The sequence below is a fragment of the Salvelinus fontinalis genome, chromosome 4, assembly GCF_029448725.1.
Source record: "Salvelinus fontinalis isolate EN_2023a chromosome 4, ASM2944872v1, whole genome shotgun sequence".
In the NCBI taxonomy this organism is placed as follows: Eukaryota; Metazoa; Chordata; class Actinopteri; order Salmoniformes; family Salmonidae; genus Salvelinus; species Salvelinus fontinalis.
This window is the reverse complement of record NC_074668.1, coordinates 16,942,228-16,965,413: the sequence shown is the minus strand read 5'-3', so window position 1 is coordinate 16,965,413 and position 23,186 is coordinate 16,942,228. Positions and strand designations below refer to the sequence as shown.

Here is a 23,186-nt window from a genome sequence, read left to right as displayed (position 1 = left end):
ACAGAATGTTTTGCTCTAACCTGGAGTCTTCCCTATCTCTGACCCCAATAATGTATCATACTAAATCCCACAATCCGGAGTTTGTTTCAGCTCAACAGCAGCCCCACCACTTGATTTGGAATAGACCAAACTATAATCTCCTCCAATCAACAGCCGCCTGTCGACCTAAAAAGCATAGATGGTGTGACAAACGGCCTTTAAAGGACCGATTTGAGAAACCATAGAAATATGAGGAATGCCTTTACAAGGTAGTGAGCTGTTTTGAATAGCTGTTTTTGTAGCCACAGCAGCCATACAGGCTCCGGATCGTGGCTTTGAACCCCTTTGCCCTGGGTTGTGAATACTATTGTTCTATGGGACAAACAGTACAAGCCAAACTGGTATTCCTCAGTGGTGTGATTTAGCTATGTGGGCTGGCATTGTTTTAACTGATTGGATACTCTGTCTTAGCTGTCAGAGAACTTCCCCCTTGCCCTCTATGAATGAAATGGCACACTTCACCCTGCATTAGATTTCAACCAGACCATGGAGTTGGATAGAGCGCGCACTTGCAAAAGCCTGTTTTGGAATGGGCAGTGTCATTGAGGGCTTACACTGTTTTAAACTAGTCAACTGGGTGGGACTTCCTATGGGTTCAATTGGATCACAGAATTCCATCCAGGTCAGTAGGAGGGATCAGCCAATGAATTTTACTCCTGAGAAAACATTCCAGCACGGCAGGTGACAGTAAATCACCAAACTTGGGTTTATGCCCGTTCAGACTATATAAACTCCAGCACGGAAGGTGGCGGTATGCATCTCTTCATTTTGTTTATGAACCACTAGTAAACTCATAGGTCCCGTCTTTCGGATGGGACGTTAAACGGGTGTCCTGACTCTCTGAGGTCATTAAAGATACCATGGCACTTATCGTAAGAGTAGGGGCGTTAACCCCGGTGTCCTGGCTAAATTCCCAATCTGGCCCTCAAACCATCATGGTCACCTAATAATCCCCAGTTTACAATTGGCTCATTCATCCCCCTCCTCTCCCCTGTAACTATTCCCCAGGTCGTTGCTGCAAATGAGAACGTGTTCTCAGTCAACTTACCTGGTAAAATAACGGTAAAATAAAAATAAAAATAAAATAGAAGTATAAGAATAAGAAATGTACTACTTTAAAATTGAGAGCCCAATGTAGACGGGTTGGTTGTTGAGCAACAATACCCACGCGTGTGCAACTATGGGGTAAAACAGATGGGATTGGTTTAGACTGTTGACAGCATGTATACTATATTTAGTCTCCAAATGTTTGAAAACATAAATACATTTGCACAATGAGCACTTGTTGTCTCGCAAATACATTGTTACAGTTGTTGGTTAGCTAGCTAGCGAATTTGATCCATATTAGCATAGCCATGATATCAGTCAGAACACCTCAAAGCAAGACATGGTATCACTAACCAGATACAAGCTGAAATGAGACACCTATGTTTCCCCACAAGGCGAATTCTTGTCATTGTTGCTAGCTATCTGACCATTCAGAATCAACCAGTCAATGATGTTCCTCGTGCTGTCACAGGAGCAATAATGGAAAAGTGGGGGTGTTCCCTCTTTCCAACTCTATGAACCAGATAATGCAATTGCACAAGATGGAGAACACTGATTGAGGCATATCTCTTCCTCTTTGACTATCAAGATCTAAGAGGGTCTTTGTATTTTCTGGATGCCTCTCTGCTACTGGGCATCCCTGGCACACAATATTTGTCCCTGGTACTCATATCTTATCTATCAATCATCTCAGACAGAGACACAAGCTATCTGAACTGTCTTGCTTGCCTGCTGCCCTTTCTGCTTTCTCTTACCTCTTGCTGTGATTTGAGTGGAGTTTTTCGAATGCCTAGCATGAGTAACACCAGAGGGGACATGATTAACTATGTTAATTAGCATGTTATAAAGACATAAGTAGTAGCCTATACCATTGGTCTTAGCTTAGTACAGATTGATGCTGACGGTTCCCAACACCGGAAGTCAAGTAGAGAAATGGGGGCAAATCCTAACTTTCACTTAGTCTCCCATTGACATCAATTCATGACAAGTGAAATTCAACTTAAGTGAAAGTTAGGATTCACCCCGTGGAGAATAAAGCATGCGTTAAAGCTAGAAAACTTAAACACCTTGCTTGCTGATAAGAAAAGCGCCCTTTTAGTGTATTTGCTGACCCGTCTCTTCCAGCTGCATTCTCTGCAAAGCGAGAACACGTCTCTCAGGCGACAGGGCCCAACCACCCATATCTATCAGGTCCCCATCAGCAGCGGGTCAGAGTACACTGACCCTCCTTCCTCCAGCCCCTCGGCCATGAAGCGCCGGCAGTCAGCGCGGGCCAGCCGGCCCATGTCCATGTCTATTTATGAGACTGGCTCGGGCCTGAAGCCCTACCTCCCCAAGGGGGAGACCCCCTACCCAGAGGAGGGTATCCCCACCCTGCAACCCTTCCTCCCACCTCATGTAAGTAAATATCCCGCAGCCAGCCTCCTTTGCCATTCGCTCTCCCATCTCCATCTTCTTGTAGTCTCCTCAACCATTTTTCTCATTCTATCTTTTCCTGCAGCCTTTAAAAAAAATCTCTTCTGTTTTCCTTTCTGCTTTTAATTTATTTTTCTGTTTTTTGTTGGTGTAGTGTTTGCTGGTAGCTGTTATTTGGCACCTTGAACCTGATAGTGATAATCAGCCAATACAATGTCAAGCACACAGGTCACAGGCAGCTAGTCTCAACTCTGTCTGCTCTGAATGCCTGCAGTTTCATAGGATTCTTCTCTGGGCTGTTGGTTTCCACAGTGTTTCCTGGGCCGTGTTCCAAGACCTTTTAGAATGCATCTGTCTTCTCCCTTCCTTAAAGGGATAGTTCACCAAAATTAGATATTGTTTTCTTACCCTATAAGCAGTCTATGGACAACGTATGACAGCAATCCATGCTTTGGTTTAGTTTACCTGGCACTGTTTCCAAATGCTAATGTGTTAGCATTTGTGGCACATCCTATTCAAGTCATGGTACCGATATTAACATGTCCATATCATCCGAAATAATCTAAAATTGATTGTGAAGCTCATAGATTTGAACATGGTGCAAAAGAAATGCTAATATTGGTACCATAACAAATTAAAACAAAGCATGGATTGCTGTCATACCTGGTCCATAGACTGCTTACAGGGTAAGGAAACTAATGTATCATTTTGTAATTTGGGTGAACTATCCTTTTAAGATTATCACAGATCTATAGGTGAGTAGATATGTGAAAACATTTTCACTCAATTGCTTTCAGAAATCTTAGTGTGTTAGATCTGTGATGGGTGCATTTTAAGGTATTCGAACAGGGCCCTTGGAGTACTCTCTGTTCAAACATGGTCTCAGACAATATGAAAGATGTCAGAATCACACTTGTTATTTTCATTTCAATCTAAAATATTTGGAAGGTTTGTATGTCATTTCAAATAAGCATTAAACATTAACATCCCATAAAAAAATGTTCAGTTTTTTTTTTGGTTTTTATGTCTCCATGACAAACTAACACAGATTTTCCCAAACTAGGCTCGCGACCCCATGTGGTGATTTGGAAATGGGGTCATGAGAGAAACTCACGCTTGGTTGATAGAACCGGGTTTACGTCAGTAACCTCCAGTAGTCGCTAGATGTGGTTGTAATGAACAGAGCGGTTTCTGTTTTCTTCCTACAAATATAGCTCTACCTTTTGAACTGTTTAAGCTACAAAATATTATGACCCTGTCACTGAAAGATAAAACTCATGTGTCTTCTGTTTCCCTCTACAATGCCCACAATTTTTATTAAAACAAGTAAGTGCACAAGACCAAGCACTAAAACAGACGGTGGGAAAAGAACGTCAATGATGGTGTTCTTTTCTACACAGAAGATCATAAAAAATCATTACCTAATGATCTTCTGAACTACCTTTCTGATGCATTTCAGTCTCTTCAAACCTTCAGCTTGAGATACTGTGTAAAATAGTGTGACTGATTTGCAATAGATTGTCATACCCCCAATAAATAAAAAAATTCTTCACATTGGCCATTGGTTACATCACTTTATTTATATTGAAATGGGGTCGGCGAGCAAAAAAAAGTTTGAACCCTTGAACTAACATAATTTTTGGGTATAAATCCTGGTGTATATAAATTAATTTTTAAACAAAAGGAATTTGATGTTTTTGTAATTTAACTAAAATGTTCTGGTATTTCGAGGGGCATTCCGGGATTGGTACATCTCCACTCACCGGACGATTTTAGGTACACCCATCTAGTACCAGGTCGAATCCCCCTTTGCCTCCAGAACAGACTGAATTATTTGGGGCATTCTACAAGGTGTCTGGAACGTTCCACAGGGATGTTGGTCCATGCTGACGTGATGGCATCATGCAGTTGTTCCAGATTCGACAGCGGTACATTCATGCTGTGAACAGCCTGTTCCATCTCATCCTAAAGATGCTCTATTGAGTTGAGGTCTGGGGACTGTGCAGGCAGTGCGTACCAAACCGAACTCACTGTCATGTTCCAGGCAATGTTTTTCCACTCCTCAATTGTCTGGTGTTGGTGATCGCTTGCCCACTGGAGCCGCTTCTTCTTGTTTCTAGCTGAGAGGTGTGGAACCCGGTGTGGTCGTCTGATGCAATAACCCATCCGTGACAAGGATCGACGAGTTGTGCGTTCAGAGATGCCGTTCTGCACACCACTGTTGTACTGCGCGGTTATTTGTCGGTTTGTGGCCCGCCTGGTAACTTGCATGATTCTTGCCATTCTCCTTTCGATCTCTCTCGTCAACGAGCTGTTTTTGCCCACAGGACTGCCGCTGACTGGATGTTTTAATTTGTTGCACCATTCTCTGTAAACCCTAGACACTGTCGTGCATAAAATGCTCAGGAGGACAGCTGTTTATGAGATACTGGATTTGGCGCGTCTGGCACCGACGATCATACCACGCTCAGTCGCTTAGGTCACTAGTTTTTGCCATTCTAACATTCAATCGAATAGAATTGAAAGCATTGATGCCTGCTTTATATAGCAAGCCACAGCCACGTGACTCACTGTCTGTAGGAGCGAATGTCGTGTGTCCTACTCTATCAGAACCCAAAATATAAGTTTGTTTTCCTACATTGTTTGTGAACAATGTAATTATAAATCTAGCCCTCGAAGCCAGTTCCACTGCTTTTTTCCATTCATCCCTTCTAATAAGGGACTGATTTAGACCTGGGACACCTGGTGGGTGCAATGTTTAGGTAGAACAGAAAACCAGCAGTACTCCAGACTCCGTAGGGTAAGATTTGAATACCCCTGCTGTAGCCTACAGCTGCAGAACATGGTTAAAACTATACTTTTTACCTCATGGATGGTCTTTCCTTCTGTCTATGGATTTTATAATGGTTGCATTTATCTAGCCCCACCCTTCAGGGGTTTACAAAAACAAGTGGTGGAGTGACTGCCTTGTTGTTTTTCGAATCCCGGAATGCCCCTTTCGCTATGAAACAATCTTGTACTATGCAGTATCAAAGGTAGAATATGTTCATTGTCTAGATGTTTAAAATGTTCTAGGTATGGGATGAGGTCCAGTATTCCCAGATCCAACATGGCAATGATTGTAATGCAGTTATTCAAGTCACATTTCTTGTCATGCAGTCTTGTTTATCATCACATTTTATGGTTTTCTACATTCTTAACTTTGATTTTGGTTTCTTATAGATTGTTTTTATAAAAAATGTATTTTAGTACTCCCAAACACTGTTACTTGCATGAAGTCTTTGTTATTGGGAGCACTAACAATTCTTATTTTTTTTTAAATGTTTTACGTATAATTTGAACCCCTTTCTAGATGGGAAGGGGTGCTTTTGTGACCTCTTCATCCCTCCCCTCCTTCCCATCCACCCTGTCCTGGTCACGGGACGAAAGTGCTCAAAGGGTTAAGTACCTCCTCACTTGGTCCATGCCTCTTGACACAGCAAATCCATTGGGAGCCCTAGTCCTCCCTCCCTCCTTTTGTCCTTCATATGCTGCTTCCTCCCTACCTGTCCTGTTGCATGAGCCAAGCCACCACCCCATGGGCTGCCTTCCTTTCACCACCCATACATATCTCTAGCACCACCACCACCACCCATATATGTCTCCAGGGACGTCACCAGGACCTGCCTTTCAGGGTCCTGGTGACGTCTACGATGCCCGCCTCCGCAGAAGTCAGAGCATTCTTACTTCTTGTGCTTCACAGAGCTTGTGGGAAGTATCTCTACCACCACCACCACACTACATGACCAAAAGTATGTGGACACCTGCTTGTCAAACATCTCATTCCAAAATCATGGGCATTAATATGGAGTTGGTCCCCCCTTTGCTGCTATACAGCCTCCACTCTTCTGTGAATGCTTTCCACTAGATGTTGGAACATTGCTGTGGGGACTTGCTTCCATTCAGCTACGAGCATTTGTGAGGTCGGGAACTGATGTTGGGCGATTAGGCCTGGCTCGCAGTCAGCGTTCCAATTCATCCCAAAGGTGTTTAATGCGGTGGGGGTCAGGGCTCTCTGCAGGCCAGTGAAGTTCTTCCACACCGATCTCGACAAACCATTTCTGTATGGACCTCGCTTTGTGCACGGGGGCATTGTCATGCTGGAACAGGAAAGGGCCTTCCCCAAACTGTTGCCACAAAGTTGGAAGCACAGAATCGTCTAGAATGTCATTGTATGTTGTAGTGTAACGATTTCCTTTCACTTGAAGGGGTGAAAGGGGGTCTAGCCCGAACCATGGAGAAACAGCCCCAGACCATTATTCCTCCTCCACTAAACTTTACAGTTGGCACTATGCATTAGGCAAGTAGCGTTCTCTTGGCATCCGCCAAACCCAGATTCGTCCATCGGACTGCCAGATGGTTTTCACTGCTCCAGAGTCCAATGGTGTCGGGCGTTACACCACTCCAGCCAACGCTTGGCGTTGTGCATGGTGATCTTAGGCTTGTGTGCGTGCGGCTGCTCGGCCATGAAAACCCATTTCATGAAGCTCCCGACAAACAGCTGACTTTGCTTCCAGAGGCAGTTTGGAACTCGGTAGTGAGTGTTGCAACCGAAGACAGATGAGTTTTACGCGCTTCAGCACTCTGCTTTCCCATTCTGTTAGCTTGTGTGGCCTACCACTTTCCGGCTGAGCCGTTGTTGCTTCTAGACATTTCCACTTCACTGGAAATATCTGTCCCAGCCCATACAGTTGACCGGGACAGCTCTCGCAGGGCAGAAATTTGACAACTGATTTGTTGGAAAGGTGGCATCCTATGACGGTGCCACGTTGAAGTCACTGAGCTCTTCAGTAAGGCCATTCTACTGCCAATGTTTTGTCTATGGAGATAACGTAGCTGTGTGCAAGATTTTTAATATACCTGTCAGCAACAGGTGTGGCTGAAATATCAGAATCCACTAATTTTAAGGGGTGTCCACATACTTTTGTGTGTGTGTAATATATATATATAATCTCCACCACAACCACCCATCTCCACGACCACTGTCCTCATCATGCCTGTTACAATAAGCTAGAAGGTTTTCAATGAAGCAGCACTATGCTCCAAGATCACACACCTATCTCAATGCAAAGGTTTGCCTACCCTCCATGAGACCAGTTGCCAGTTGAAGTCAGCCTATTGAGATTTTCCCAAATTCCTTATTCCTAATGCAAATTCCTTCCATCTTCCAAGCCAATCTTTTGCAATACTTTTAAACTTGATGACCTCTTTTCTCCCTCTAACCAGCACATGGCCGTTGCCCAGTAAACGTCATCCAGCATGCCCTCCCTCGCCTCTAGTAACACCTAAACTCACCGGTTATCCAGGAGTCTGTCCCGCACCAAGAGGTGGGACCTGTTCAGAAGCAAACAACCCTTAGCCCCTACTCCCTAGACACTTGTGGAGATCTGGTGAAGGTTTAAGCAATATGTTAACAATTCTATCTAACATATCAGTGGGCAAGGGGGAGCTCTCAGATCTCCACAAGTGCATAAGGGCTAGGGGTTATTTCTGGACAGAGCCTTTGACTGACCAATGCGCAGAACAGTGGTAAAGAAATTGACAAAACACTTGTACAAGCTAACCCCACTTTCAGCAGTTTGCTGTATTGTGTTTGTGTGGGCTGTGGCATCTTGCCCTGCAGACAGGAAAAGGATGTTTTTTGAGCAGGTCTATTGGGCTAGGCTGGAAAGGGTATGTAACTACGGTATGTGGCCTGTGTCCCCCTTTGGGTGTTTGTCTCTGCTCTTTTCTTTGAAACGCGCCGCTTCTACATACTTTCTCTTCTCTGCTGAAAGAGCGAGGAATATGCATGGACGCGACAGTGCAGGGTCAGTGCTGTGCGTCCAAAATTCCAATCTGATACTAGAGTAAAGCTATTATCCACCAGTCTTGTGACGCAGCACACAATGCGTACAGGCTGGATGGAGCACGTAGTATAGAGTATTGAGCACAGTTGACTTTAAATGGTCAGATACATTTGTTAACCAGTACCTCCATCAGCATCGCCTCAGTCGATGACGCAGTGCTCCCCCTAGACTTGTACAGTTTTTAAGCTTTTGACCCAAATTAATTAGAACCTTGATTCCATGATGTCATGAAAGTTATGACTCTGAATGAAAGTCTTGGATCAGAGCTCTGGAAAAGAATGGATCATGGTTCTGATGTAATTCATTGGAGGTTGTTTGTCTGATAGATATCCAGTCATTTCTCTCTCCTCAAACATCCCTGACTTCATCTGTCTTGGAGTGTGCATTTTAAAAAGGGTGCAGTCAGCACGGCAGTGTTTGAAGCTTTTTCTGGACTACATTTGGCCCTTCATTCCCTGCCGTGGTTTAGGCTATTACTTTGTTGTTTTTAATATTGTCTACGAGTCTCCATCTTTTACTAGCAGGAGTTCAAAGGTTTTCATTGACATTGGACAAGCCTAGCATCCCAACTTGGCATGGTACCAATCAACCAACCATTCCATTTGTCCAGTGTGGTTTCTATTACAGTAGCCTATCGACATTGAATTTGCAGATGTTACCAATATGGTGCAGTTTCATATTGAGGGCAAAAAAACTAGAACCGTTTTGAACCCCGGATAACCTCTTTTTACTAACCCTGGCAATGAAATTCAAAAGACTTCTCTGTTTTGCTTTCGATGTTGACTTGTTTTATGCATTGTCGTCTTTGTTTCTTTCCCATGGTTTTAGTTCATTCAATTTGTCACTGCCATACATACTATACTGTAAGTTGTTAGTGAAACTGTTTAAGAACATTTCTGTCAAAGTTTCTATTTACGTTTAGGCCTAGGTATGATGTAAGGGTTTGTGCTATACCGCTAGAAACTATTTTGTATGATGCATTGGCATTTCTTGCTTGCATTTTCATTGGTATTTGTCACAGTGACAATTTGTTTTACTCTCCTTTCTCTCCCTCTCATGTTAGGCCTCCAAGATGGAGAAACAGAGCAGCATGTCAGACGGTGACTATGACAACACAACCAATGACTCTGAGTTGGAGGACTCAGGGTAGGAACACACACACACACACACTTCTGTGTGCACAGACAGCCTGATACAAGCCACTGATACAAGCCACACAAATCAAAGGCACACTGTCAGATTGGAAATCATCCCTTCAAAGTTGCCACTGCTTCCAGTGTTACACATCAGGTGGCGAAAGTTAGGTCTGGATGTAGGGGTGCAGAGATTGTAGTAACATCCTTAATTTCCCTGTCTCCCCCCCCTGGCAGTGTGGGCAGGAGGGGGAGGCTGAGGAGCAGTGGTTGGCTTGGGGAGGGCAGCTCCATCCCTGAACTGGATGATCTTGAAGCCGAGCCAGACTCTGCGCTCCCCAGCACCGAGGATGTCATTCGCAAGACAGAGCAGATCACCAAGAACATCCAGGATCTGCTCCGCGCTGCACAGGAGAACAAGCACGACAGGTGAGGAAGAAGGTCACTAACTCAACACCGAAAAAACAAATGAAACATAACTCCTATGTTGTAACTATCTCTATTGAGATAAAACTAGGCTTTTTCTGTCTAACAGAATTCATCACAGCTTCACCAATTCTCTATTGTGTATTCATCAAAGTACCTCCACTTCCTAGATTGAGTTCCCCCGCTGTCACTGATTTGTTTACTGGAGCTCTACATTTTGTGTGTTCTCAGTTCAGTGTTTTTATTATTCCCTCTATGATTTCACCTCTGTCTTTTTTCTGTGTTCTCCCCACCCCGTGTCCTCTCTCACGTGTCATTATTTCGAGGGTGTTGTGGTCCTCTGGTCTCTCCCCCTCTATTCCTGTAAGCAGACCTTGTGAGCGTGAGGGTGTCCGCCGGCTCAGGCACAGTCTAGGCTGTTTCAGCAGCCTGGTGCCCTGGGCCGAGAAGGCCCCCTCTCCCCTGCAGCCCCTCAACCTGCGCTCCCCCGATCCTGCCGCCTGGTACTTTACTGGCCTCTGTCCCTGCCTCTCAGGCACAGTGTCTCATCTCCCTCACACCTTCTCTCTCACTCACCTTCCCTCGCACTCTTACACACCTTCCCTGTCTTGCCTACCCCTGCTCGGTTGCCCAATTCTGATGACTGATTCCCTCATTTTGCTATGTGTGGCCTGCTAGGCGTTAGGGTGAAAGGCTGATCCTAAAGAACTCACTCACCTACTCTCTTCATTTCTTCCATTGCAAACATCAGTGCAAACACCACTACCTCAAAACTAAACTTTTGATATTCAAGGTACCAATGATTTGTTTTGTTGGTATTCCGTTGAATCTTTAGTAGTCATCTAAAGTAGATACGAGGGTTAATCAACTTCATACGATTATTTCTATATGTGTTTATTTTAGGGAATGGTGCCCTGTAGTGTAATATCCAAATGAGCAATTATAATATTTTTTATTTTCTTGTTTTGTCATAGCTGATAGTTCATCACACATAATCAGCAATAATCCCTCACTCCTGTCTATATTACCCATGATTTATAGCCTGGGTACCAATCTGTTTCTGCTCTCTTGCCAACTCCTCAGTGCAGAAACTGATTGGCACCCAGGCTACGGTAATTATGTCAGCTGCGGTTTGACCGTGTCAGAAGGCAATATTTGGAATAGCATAATAGATTAGCCAAGCACTAAGAATGGACTGCAGTTTGTTTTTCAGCATGTAGCTCTGAGTGTTGAATTGTGTTTTGCCTCTTCACCTAGACTAACAACTCAGATCTGTTTTGTTTTGAATATTGTTGTTTTGCTATTGCAAAACATTTTAATATAAGTTTCTTTTCTTCTCCATGAAATAATGATGACATGAAAAGTCTGTCTTATTAACCTCTCTCCTCCTGATGATTCCTCTTAAAGCTTTATACCCTGCTCCGAAAGAATATATGTGGCTGTGACGGAAATGGCTGCCCTCTTTCCCAAGGTAAGCTCACAGAATGCTCCATGGTAGTACCATCACACACACACGCAAAGGCCTTTTAACCCTTTTTTCCCCTCACCTTGTATTTTTATTTATCAATTTGAATTGCATCCTCTAAGAAATGTGGTATAGAAATAAAGTTTGATTGTGTGATGTGTTGAACCCCTTATTGGTTACCTGTAACCTCATCTCACCTTTCAGAGACCACGTTCGGAGACAGTGCGAGGTCCCCTGCGCCTGTTGACGTCCAGCGCCTTCCGGCTCCAGGGAGAGTGTCAGAAGGCAGTGCCCCCAGAGGGAGGTCCAGTGCCTGACATGCAGCTGGTCACCCAGCAGGTTATCCAGTGTGCCTATGACATCGCCAAGGCGGCCAAGCAGCTTGTCACCATTACCACCAAGGAGAACAGCAACTGACCATTATCACCACTGCCGCCCGTCGCAGGCCTTTTAGATATCTGAAGGCCTGAAATGTCTCCACGTATTGTTCATCCTTTAACTTTGTTGTAAAAAAAAAATTATCATTTATTTCCTGTTTTTAATGTGTATGTGATATTTGCATGTCATTTTTTATTTAAAGACAAATGTACGCAATTATAAAGAGTGTTGAAGTTAAAACATTGGTACAAAAAGACAACTGAACTAGAGCTATGGGAAAGTGTCCGGAGCTCTACTAACTGCAAGGGAAAGGCTGTACTAGTAGATTTATTTCTATGGACTTGGTTTGTCGTGAGCTACTTCAGGAGTCTAGAGTACAGCCAGATACTGACAAGATGATTGTGGAGATCCTTCGTCGCTAATGTGCAGTTTCTAAACCGCACTTCTTGATAGTTTTTTTTTTGTGGTGCTAGATATGTCTTCCTCGCCCACAAAGAAGAAATGTTTTACTCCCAACTATCGCCTATACCCTCCATAAAAAAAGGCTTGTCATCCACTTTGATGCTCCTTATCTGAACCAGGAGTCTCAAACTGGCGGTCCCCGGTCCAGCTTGCGGCCTGGAAGTGAATTTAAGCATCCCATTATAGTATTGCACGTGGTTGAGAATATTGTGAAAGCTATGATTAAGCCATAATGCTGTTATTAGTGAATAACATACGTTACACACATTGGCGCTACGTAATATCATTATACTGTAACCAAGGGTTCCCCAACTGGTGGCCCGTGGGTGGTTTAATTTCCCCCCCCCCCACTCCAGAAAAACCCTGGAATGAGTCGTTGTGTCAACTTTTGACTGGTACTGTATATAAACTAAGCAAAAAAATAAACGTCCTTTTTCAGGACCCGGTCTTTCAAAGATAATTTATAAAAATCCAAATAACTTCACAGATCTTCAAGGGTTTAAACACGGTTTCCCATGCTTGTTCAATGAACCATAAACAATTAACATGCACCTGTGGAATGGTCGTTAAGACACTAACAGCTTACAGACGGTAGGCAATTAAGATCACAGTTATGAAAACTTAGGACACTAAAGAACCTTTCTACTGACTGAAAAACACCAAAAGAAAGATGCCCAGGGTCCCTGCTCTCTGCGTGAACGTGCCTTAGGCATGTTGCAAGGAGGCATGAGGACTGCAAATGTGGCCAGGGCAATAAATTGCAATGTCTGTACTGTGAGACGCCTAAGACAGCGCTACAGGGAGACAGGAAGGACAGCTGATCGTCCTCGCAGTGGCAGACCACGTGTAACAACACCTGCACAGGATCGGTACATCCAAACATCACACCTGCGGGACAGGTACAGGATGGTAACAACTGCCCGAGTTACACCAGGAAAGCACAATCCCTCCATCAGTGCTCAGACTGTCCGCAATAGGCTGAGAGAGACTGGACTGAGGGCTTGTAGGCCTGTAGTAAGGCAGGTCCTCACCAGACATCACCGGCAACATCGTCGCCTATGGGCACAAACCCACCGTCGCTGGACCAAACAGGACTGGCAAAAAGTGCTCTTCTCTGACCTGTCGCGGTTTCGTCTCACCAGGGATGATGGTCGGATTTGCGTTTATCGTTGAAGGAATGAGCGTTACACTGGGGCCTGTACTCTGGAGCGGGATCGATTTGGAGGTGGAGGGTCCGTAATGGTCTGGGGCAGTGTATCACAGCATCATCGGACTGAGCTTGTTGTCATCTCAACGCTCTGTGTTACAAGGAAGACATCCTCCTTCATGTGGTAACCTTCCTGCAGGCTCATCCTGACATGACCCTCCAGCATGACAATGCCACCTGCCATACTGCTCATTCACTGCCATGGCCAGCGAAGAGCCCGGATCTCAATCCCATTGAGCACGTCTGGGACCTGTTGTATCGGAGGGTGAGGGCTGGGGCCATTCCCCTCAGAAATGGCTGGGAACTTGCAGGTGCCTTGGTGGATGAGTGGGGTAACATCTCACAGCAAAAACGGGCAAATCTGGTGCAGTCCATGAGGAGATGCACTGCAGTACTTAATGCAACTGGTGGCCACAGCTGATACTGACTGTTACTTTGATTTTGACCCCTTCCCTTTGTTCAGGGACACATTATTCAATTTCTGTGGAATTTGTTCAGTTTGTCTCAGTTGTTGAATATTGTTATGTTCATACAAATATTTACACATGTTAAGTTTGCTGAAAATAAACAGTTGACAGTGAGGATGTTTATTTTTTTGCACATATGTATTTTGCTCTGGGAAAAGTGTGTGTGTGTGTATATATATATACTACCTGTCAAAAGTTTGGACACAACTAATTACAGGGTTTTTCTTTATTTTTACTATTTTCTACATTGTAGAATAATAGTGAAGACATCAAAACTATGAAATAACACATATGGAATCATGTAGTAACCAAAAAAGTGTTAAACAAATCAAAATATTTTATATTTGATTTTCTTCAAAGTAACCACCCTTTGCCTTGATTACAGCTTTGTGCACACTTGGCATTCTCTCAACCAGCTTCATGAGGCCACCTGGAATTTCAATAAACAGGTGTGCTTTAAGTTAATTTGTGCAATTTATTTCTTCAATGCGTTTGAGCCAATCAGTTGTATTGTGACAAGGTAGGGGTGGTATACAGAAGATAACCCTATTTGATAAAAGACCAAGTCCATATTATGGCAAGAACAGCTCAAATAAGCAAAGAGAAACAACAGTCCATCATTACTTTAAGACATGGTCAGTCAATCTGGAAAATTTCAAGGACTTTGAAAGTTTCTTCAAGGGCAGTCTGATTTATTTATAATTCAAGGCACACTTAACCAGCATGGCTACAACAGCATTCTGCAGCGATACGCCATCCCATCTGGTTTGCGCTTAGTGAGACTATAATTTGTTTTTCAACAGGTCAATGAACCAACACACCTCCAGGCTGTGTAAGGGCTATTTGACCAAGAAGGAGAGTGATTGAATGCTGAATCAGATGACCTGGCCTCCACAATCACCTGACCTCAACCCAATTGAGATGGTTTGGGATGAGTTTGATCGCAGAGTGAAGAAAAATCAACCAACATGTGCTCAGCATATGTGGGTACTCCTTCAAGACTGTTGGAAAAGCATTCCAAGTGAAGCTGGTTGAGAGAAGGCCAAGCGTGTGCAAAGCTGTCATCAAGGCAAAAGGGTGGCTACTTAAAATATATTGATTTGTTAAGCACTTTTGGTTACTAAATGATTCCATGTGTGTTATTTCATAGTTGATGTCTTCACTATTATTCTACAATGTAGAAAATAGTCAAAGAAAAACCCTTGAATGAGACCGTGTGTCAACTTTTGACTGGTACTGTATATATATTTTTTCCGGTGATTTTAATATGAAATCTGTTCCCAAGCATAATAGAGACACATGATTGTATACAAATGTAAGCAAGGTTTGAAATGATAGGTTTGTCTAAAACAATCTGTTTGGGCTTCTTGCGGTCAATTTGCAGTCTACAAATTATTAGTATTTATGTTCCGGCCCCCTGAACATTTACTCAACAAAAAAATAGTCCCGCAGCTGAATCTAGTTGATGATCCCTGCTGTAACCTAACTACGGAATTCTAATGTATAATTTAATACGATTCCAGCAAGTGTAGGAAGGAATGTTGGGAGATTTGGAACAGACTTGAACCATCTCTCATCTGTGCACATTTGCGTATCCCTGCAATGCCAATGTGCCTCCCCTGTGTTATTGCTTCCATTTTGAAATGCATCTACAGCTATCTATGCCTACTATTTCATATCAACACTTATTCAGGGGGGCAAATTATGCTCTTCACCAGCAATATGTTTGTATTGAATTCTAGTGATCTCTTTTTTTAACCATCTAAGATGGTCGACAGGGTGCTGTATTTGCTTGTGTACTAGAACAGTGTTAGTGTTGTGACCATAGCTAGATTTGCAGATTATGAATCATTTCCCCTCTTCTGTGTGTTTTTGTGCTCCATTTTGTAATGCTGCTAAGTTTTTATTAAATGTGCAACTAATTGGATAGGATTGTAGATATCCCCTGTAGATGTCTCCTCTACAATTCTGCCAGCGGATTATTAGCAGATGGTTCAGAGCTGTGTTATACTGTACTTGAAATGTGATCAAGGAAATGTCCCTCTGTGCTTCTCTTGTTCTGAATGGACTTTCAATAGGTGTCAGTCCTGCAGTTATCATGTTTTAAAAAAATATTTTTTATAAAAGTAATTTATAATGAACCTTTTCATGTTGTATTTGTGATAATGTAGTTATTCTGTCTATTAATGACCAAGTAATTGTTTGTTATATTCTTGTGTGATGTGCTTCGTCCATGAGAGCAGAAAAACATGCAAAGAAAGGAACAGTGATTTATTTTAATGAAAAAATTCACAATGAAATCATAAAAAGATTATATAAACATAAAACCCAAGATTGTAACGCTATCCCTTACACACCATTTTGTAAAACTCTACATCCACTTTCTGCAACAGACGAGCATGGTGTTGGAATACTTGATAAGTTTTAAACTCATTAAGATTAACTTTTTGTACAAATGTGTATAAAAACATATGATTGTGCTGTGTCTTTTTTGGCCTCACAGGATCATCATGTCCAGGCTGATCGGGGTCTGCTACGAATCTATGAGAGGAAGACTGTATGAATATGGGACAAAACTAATCAAGTGCTTTAGCAATTAAGAGCAAACATGGTAAGATATCAATCCAAATCAACCGCAATAGGCTTATACACTGAACAAAAATATAAATGCAACATGTAAAGTGTTGGTCCCATGTTTCATGAGCTGAAATAAAAGATGCTAAAAAAATTCCATATGCACAAAAGTGTGTCTCAGATTTTGTGCACAAATTTCTCCTTAGACAAGATAATCCATCCACCTGATAGGTGTGGCATATCAAGAAGCTGATTAAACAGCATGATATTTACACAAAATAGTGGTTGTCACACAACACAATGCCACAGATGTCTCAAGTTGAGGGAGCGTGCAATTGTCATGCTGACTGCAGGCATGTCCACCAGAGCTGTTACAGAAGATTTAATGATAATGTCTCTACCATAAGCCGCCTCCAACATCAATTGAGAGAATTTGGCAGTACGTCCAACCGACCTCAACTGCAGACCACGTGTATGGCGTTGTGTGAACAGAATGCCCCATGGTGGTGGTGGGGTTATGGTATGGGCAGGCATGAGCTACGGACAACGAACACAATTGCATTCATCCGCCGCCATCACTTCATGTTTCAGCATGGTAATGCACGGCCCCATGTCGCAAGGATCTGTACACAATTCCTAGAAGCTGAAAATGTCCCAGTTCTTCCATGGCCTGCATACTCACCAGACATGTCACAAATTGAGCTGTTTGAGATGCTCTCGATCGACGTGTACGACAGTGTCATGACTTGCCCTTTTGGGTGAGGATCATAGCTGCCAGAAATATTAAACTATTTGTAAGAAGATGTAATGTGATGTTAGCCTTCTAAATGAGAGAATTGTTTTTCATAGGAAGTCTTAACCACTCAGTCACCACACCCACATGAGCACAGACATTACCCAAGTGAGCACAGACATTACTCCCCCGCGCGCTTAAATAGGACTCATGACAAAATGTACATTAGGCCAGCGAGACCGACAGTGTGAGCTGAAAGATACGCAATGGCTAGAAACTCAGAAACTTTTAACAGAGAAGAAGAAAATCTCTACAAGACCAGAGAGCTGTGGCTACATGTTGAAATGGTTAGACAATAGAGACCCCTGAACAAGGCAGTTAACCCACTGTTCCTAGGCCATCGTTGTAAATAAGAATTTGTTTTTAACTGACTTGCCTAGTTAAATAAAAGGTTAAATAATAAAAAATAAAATAAAGAGACCAAGCAGGTGGACGGTGTGAACCGGATGTCACGAATGGTTAGACTCTATAGACCAGCTACGTGCAGCACCAGCGGAATATGTTACAAATGGTTAAGAAATCTACAAAACTAAAGACTACACATTCACAGTCTGCAGCTGTATATGTAAAATAGTCTAGGAAACTCGACCGAAGACGAGAGACAAAGAACAATTTCCTCTCACCACTCGATTCTAAGGAACAGAGCCGCTGAACAAGCTACGACTACAAAGGAGGGGGGACCTCTCCAGACACTTTCTGTCAACTGACTCTTCAGAAAATGGACCGCCGATTTCAACACAGACAACAAAGGCATACAATCGTAAATATGTACATTGCAATTATTTTCGAATGAGCAGCCGTTCATGTGCATATTGTTTCCATGAGCATAGTTATCAGCTGTATGTACAATAGTGAAGCCCTTTGTCTTTTCTCCCACTCTTTCTTACATTCCCCTCCCTTTTCATTTTGCGTCACAAGCCATCATATCGGTTTAGTCCACTAGGGACCTTTCATTGCATTGTGTTAGTAACCAATAACTATACTGTGTGTGTTTGTCATTCTGTGTGATTATTTAGTTAGTAAATAAATAATTACGCCAATTTGGGTATTGCTGATTCATCATGGAGACTAGGGTTTGTGCAGATTTGAAGTCAACAATGTTCAGAATGAGACTGATAGAAAGTAACAATTAATTAATGACTGATTCACTGAAATGTAAGAGATCTTTAAGAGTTCATTCGGAAAACGGTAACTCGTTAAATAAACTTTTTCTGTGGTGCCCCAAGATTGCTAATGAGTTAATGGTTGCGATGATTAATTTAATCAACGTAATAATTAAACATAGTTAATTGATTTGATAAAACAATCGTCATAACATTAATGATAGCCAAGACACGACAACAGCGTGTTGCAGTTCCCGCCAATATCCAGCAACTTCGCAAAGGCATTGAAGAGAAGTGGGAAAACAGGCCACAATCAACAGCCCAATCAACTCTATGCGAAGGAGATGTGTTTCGCTGCTTGAGGCAAATGGTGGTCACACCAGATAGACTGGTTTTCTGATCCACGCCCCTATAATTTTAAGGTACTGTATCTGTGACCATCAGATTCATATCTGTATTCCCAGTCATGTGAAATCCATAGATTCAGGCCTAATTTATTTATTTCAATTTACTGATTTCTTTATATGAACTGTAACTCAGTAAAATCTTTGAAATTGTTGCATGTTGCGTTTCTATTTTTGTTCAGTATATTTTCCAAATGAATTGTTATCCGTATAGCTGCCATGTAAAAATGCCCAAATGAACAGGACCGTTGTTCAGTACCTTGTCCTGGTAGCCCTGCTGGGCCATTCTATGAGTCTCCAGCCTCAGCTCCTCCTCCTGCAGCCTCAGGGCCTCCCTCTCCACCTCCTCCATCTGCTCCCTCCGTCGCTGCTCTTCCCACTGCTCCCGACGCCGCTGCTCCACCTGCAGGGGAGAGAGAACAACGAGCCACATTAGACAGCTTCATCCTCTAACCCAGTTCAACACAGACTGTTCAAGGCCTTTCATACATCCTTTTAGAATTGGAGTTTGAAGGCCCCCGCCAACCTGTGCATTGATCTCCTGCATCCGAGCCGTCCTGTGACCCTCATCCTCCTCCCTCTCTTGGCGTCTGGTCTGCCGCTCCAGCTCTAGCTCTTCGATCAGCTCCTCGCGCCTCCTCAGAGACTCCTCCTGAGCCTGACGGTTCTCCTGCATCTTGACATCCAGCTGCTGCTGTCTGCCTGCCAGAACCTTCCAGGGAGAAAAGGAGACGCTTGGATTCTCTAGTCTTCTGTAGATACAAAGACGCAAGCTTGGCACTCCTTGGTGTGTTGCTCATGTCCTACCCTCCCTTCCCCTTAGGCCCACTCACCTCCTGCATAAGCCTCTCCCTGGCTCTCCTCTCCTTCTCCCACTCCGCCTCCCGCTTCTCCCAAACACGCTGGGCCTCCTCCCTGACAAGACCAATAGTTTAACTTTGCAATACAAACGCAGATCTCCACCCCATAGTCAGACCTAGACTGGCAGGGGGAGTCATGATAGTATTGGTTCTACTGACCGGTACAGGACATCAAACTCTGCCTCCCTCTCCCTCTCCAGCTGGAGCTGCTCCTCAATGACGTGCTTCATCCAGGCGGCATCTGCCACTGCCCTCTCCCGCCGCACGCTTTCCAGACGCTGGTCCTCCTGCTCCCCCTCCAGCAGGGCTGCCAGAATCTTGCGGTCCGCCTCCTGGTGAACGACACAGGCATTGCAAGCAGTGGTCACTGGTGAAGGGTGTGTCAATTCACATACAGCTGAGTAATTAAAAAAACAAGCGTACAAACCAGCTCCTCCTGCACCTGCTGGGCTCTCCTCTTCAGTTGGGCGCGGTACTGGCGGGTCAAGAATCGCCTGAGTAAGGAAACAGTTTGATCAAACCACAGAACAACAACTACTGGACATGATGCAGTTTTTCAGTCCAGATGGTTTATTTATAGTTTTCATCCTTGACTGAACTCTTCCAATGGGAGAGTCACTTACCCCATTTCAGATTTCTTGTGGCACTCCTCCACCTTCCTTCTCTCCTCCTCCAGCTTCTCCACCTCCCAGCGCTGGGACAGCAGGGCCTCCTGCTCCTTCTTCAGACACCTGGCCTGAGAAACAGAGATAGCATAGTCACACTACCAGCATTTACAGTGCAATTCCAAATTAGGCTTATGCTTATGCAGGACTACCAGGTCTTACCAACAGGCTGCCAATACCAGAAATCATCATCATTCGTCCCCACCAGTATCAAACAAATGACTGCCCACCTCCCCTATGAATCTGAAATGTTGCTTAACCCATGGACTGTATCCACGTGTTGTTTTTGTTGTAATTTTGCTTGTGATTTATATTGTTGTATGTATTTATGCAGTATATGTGGTGATTCTGTTGAGTTTGAGATGAGATGCAAGACAAATTTTCTGAAATGGACACAAATTATTATTCATATGTCGTCTGAATGGTCTCCACAGTCTTGCTTTACTCAATGCACTACACAATGTACGGTGCTTCTTCTTATGGTTTAACAGTACCATTTTCCTCCTTTGCAGAACTAAAGTGTCCAGAGACTGAACAACAGCTGCTTGCTTACCTCTTCCTCCCGGAGCTTGAGCTCTTCCATCTGTTTGCGGAGCTCCTTGGCTCTCTCCCTGTCCTCTCCTCTTCTTCTCTCCTCTGCCTGCTTCATCCTCTCCAGCGTCTCCCGTCGACTCGTCTCATATTCGTTCTCAAAGCGCCTCTTCTCCTCCTGGGCTGCCTCCTCGTGCTGCAGGTTTCAATGCAGGTATTACTTTGGATTACCACTTCATTGTCTTTCGATGATAATCAGTTTAAGATATGTCTACACTATTTGTCTTATTTTGAAAAAGCATTGTGGATATCCACACATTTAAGGAAGGTCTTATTTTGCACCCTGAGAAAAGAGTAGTCTAATTGGAGTTTATTTCCATAAAAGAATACTGTACTCACAGATGAAAGAATGCTCTTTAAATACTAATGACCATCTTGAAATGAAATACTCAACCCTGAGTTAAAACGCACTAACTGAAGTGAACTAAACCCTGTGACAGAAAGGTAATACTGGCTGTAGCATTGAGCGCATACCTGTTTTTTCACCAAGGTCTGTGTCTGCCATTGGCTCACCACATGATCTTTATGTAAGGTTGACTCGACCTGTAGACACAAACAGTTCAATCAGGATTCGATACACAATTGCATCACAAGCCCTTTGGTTTCCAGATCAAGTGTACTTCTTGACAACAACAAAAAACTGTCAGGTCTCTTCAGATGTACCATACAGCACTTAGTCACCAGTGTTGTGTTCTTTACGCACCAAATGGACTGAAACGGGAAGGACTTGTCCAATAAGAAACATTTGTTGTTGTGACGAACTGTCAAGGGCTATTCATGGCATCCTAAACCTCCAATTCTCATTAAAAGACAGATACAATCGGCCACTAACCTTCCGCAACTCAGGGTTGTTTTTCTTCCAGTGCTCCTTCAATAGCTCTTCTGCTAGCTGTGTGGTGGAATAGTAAAACAACAAAAATCATAAGTCAATGGTCATGCGTTTTGCCAGCTCATCTTATGTGTTTTTGAGGAATAAACCGGATGAGGTTGGTGCCTCTATACCTTCTTCCTTCGTTCCTCTCTGCCTGAGCGGAGGTCTTCGGTCTTGTCCACCAGTTGCCTAGTCAGTGTGCTCCTGTCAGGGACAACATCCCGTAACTCAGCCTCAAGCTGGTCCCGCTCCTTCTGGAGCAGGGTCCTGAGACGCTCCCTGCGCTGCTCCAGACTCACCACCTTCTCCTCTTTCAGTCTCTCTTTGTGGTATGCTGACATACTGATGGATGGAAGAGAAAGGAGATAAGCCATTACCTAGTGATAATGGTTTTCAAGTATCATCCATTAGATCTACGGATGGTGTTATCATTGTTGAACTGTTGCCACTACAAGAAAAGTTGGATCAATACTAGATAATTTTTTAAAGCATGAAATGAGTTATAGCCTAATTCCCATCATAGTATCTCAGTCAATTATCATTTTCCGAAGTACAAACAAAACAGTGGAAGGATAATACAGCCCTTGAGAATTAGGCCTACCTCTCCTGGTATGATTGACGAGAACTCCAGTGTGCCTGCTTACTGCTTACAACGTTCTGTTGTCTGTAGTACTTCGAGTTCATCTCCCATTGCTGCCGCCAACATGCCTCCTGTTCCCGCTGCCGGCAGTGCCGCACCATCTGTCTTTCCAGAGAACGAACTCGACTCGGCCAGTGGGCAGAGAGGGTTGGTAGAGCCATATAGATCCAGATGGGAAAACTCTATTCAGTTACCTCTTTAGAAACGGACCCAACTGCTTCTGTTAGACAAAAGCAATGGACAAAGCCGTTACTTGCTAGCTACAGTAGATAGCGTAGCTAGCTAGATTCAAAATATGACGCCATCAGTAAAGTTCTAACAAAAGTTAGCTAGCGTAAAGTGCTAATCGATATTTGTCTTTACAAAAAAACTTTTTACATCAAATGGCTTACCAGTCAACGTTCCCTCTCCAAAATATAATTTCAAAGTTATGTTAGTTTGCGGCTGGAGAAAAATCCTTAGATTTCTTTCTCTTCCCGTTTCGCTTAGTAACCAAATCACTTCCTAGTTACACTACGGAGCTTCACAGGGGTCAAACAGCTCGATGAGTAGTGCATTGTAATGATTGGCGATTGATGAATGCATTTTATTTTTATTTCACATTTATTTAACCAGGTAGGCCAGTTGAGAACAAGTTCTCATTTATAACTGCGACCTGGCCAAGATAAAGCAAAGCAGTGCGACAAAAACAACAACACAGTTACACATAAACAAACGTACAGTCAATATCACAATAGGTGAAAAAATTGAAAAATAT

At 43.4% G+C, this 23,186-nt stretch overlaps 2 protein-coding genes across 5 annotated transcripts in view; one reads left to right on the top strand and one right to left on the bottom strand.

Moving 5' to 3' along the window:
- git2a (G protein-coupled receptor kinase interacting ArfGAP 2a) overlaps window positions 1-16,069 on the top strand; it is a 30,162-nt gene extending 14,093 nt beyond the window's left edge. For 2 of the 4 annotated variants that reach the window (XM_055918948.1, XM_055918946.1), the window contains exons 15-20: window positions 2,212-2,484; window positions 5,855-5,941; window positions 9,454-9,536; window positions 9,761-9,952; window positions 11,357-11,420; window positions 11,619-16,069. In XM_055918948.1, the coding sequence (XP_055774923.1) occupies window positions 2,212-2,484; window positions 5,855-5,941; window positions 9,454-9,536; window positions 9,761-9,952; window positions 11,357-11,420; window positions 11,619-11,831 (912 nt within the window). In that variant the 3' untranslated portion in view covers window positions 11,832-16,069. Of the gene's footprint in view, window positions 1-2,211; window positions 2,485-5,854; window positions 5,942-9,453; window positions 9,537-9,760; window positions 9,953-10,320; window positions 10,453-11,356; window positions 11,421-11,618 lie in introns of all 4 variants that reach the window. The other 2 variants (XM_055918949.1, XM_055918947.1) reach the window with 2 other exon arrangements.
- A 116-nt stretch (window positions 16,070-16,185) lies between these two features.
- Window positions 16,186-22,949, bottom strand: tchp (trichoplein, keratin filament binding). Its single transcript, XM_055918951.1, has 13 exons — window positions 22,822-22,949; window positions 22,391-22,649; window positions 21,921-22,131; window positions 21,751-21,807; window positions 21,393-21,461; window positions 20,881-21,054; window positions 20,286-20,398; window positions 20,090-20,156; window positions 19,822-19,994; window positions 19,636-19,717; window positions 19,329-19,514; window positions 19,062-19,205; window positions 16,186-16,469 (listed from the first exon to the last, which is right to left on the bottom strand). Exons 2-13 carry the CDS (start codon window positions 22,588-22,590, stop codon window positions 16,437-16,439), a joined length of 1,509 nt encoding a protein of 502 aa, XP_055774926.1. The 5' UTR covers window positions 22,591-22,649; window positions 22,822-22,949; the 3' UTR covers window positions 16,186-16,436.
- Between the last annotated feature and the right edge of the window lie 237 nt (window positions 22,950-23,186).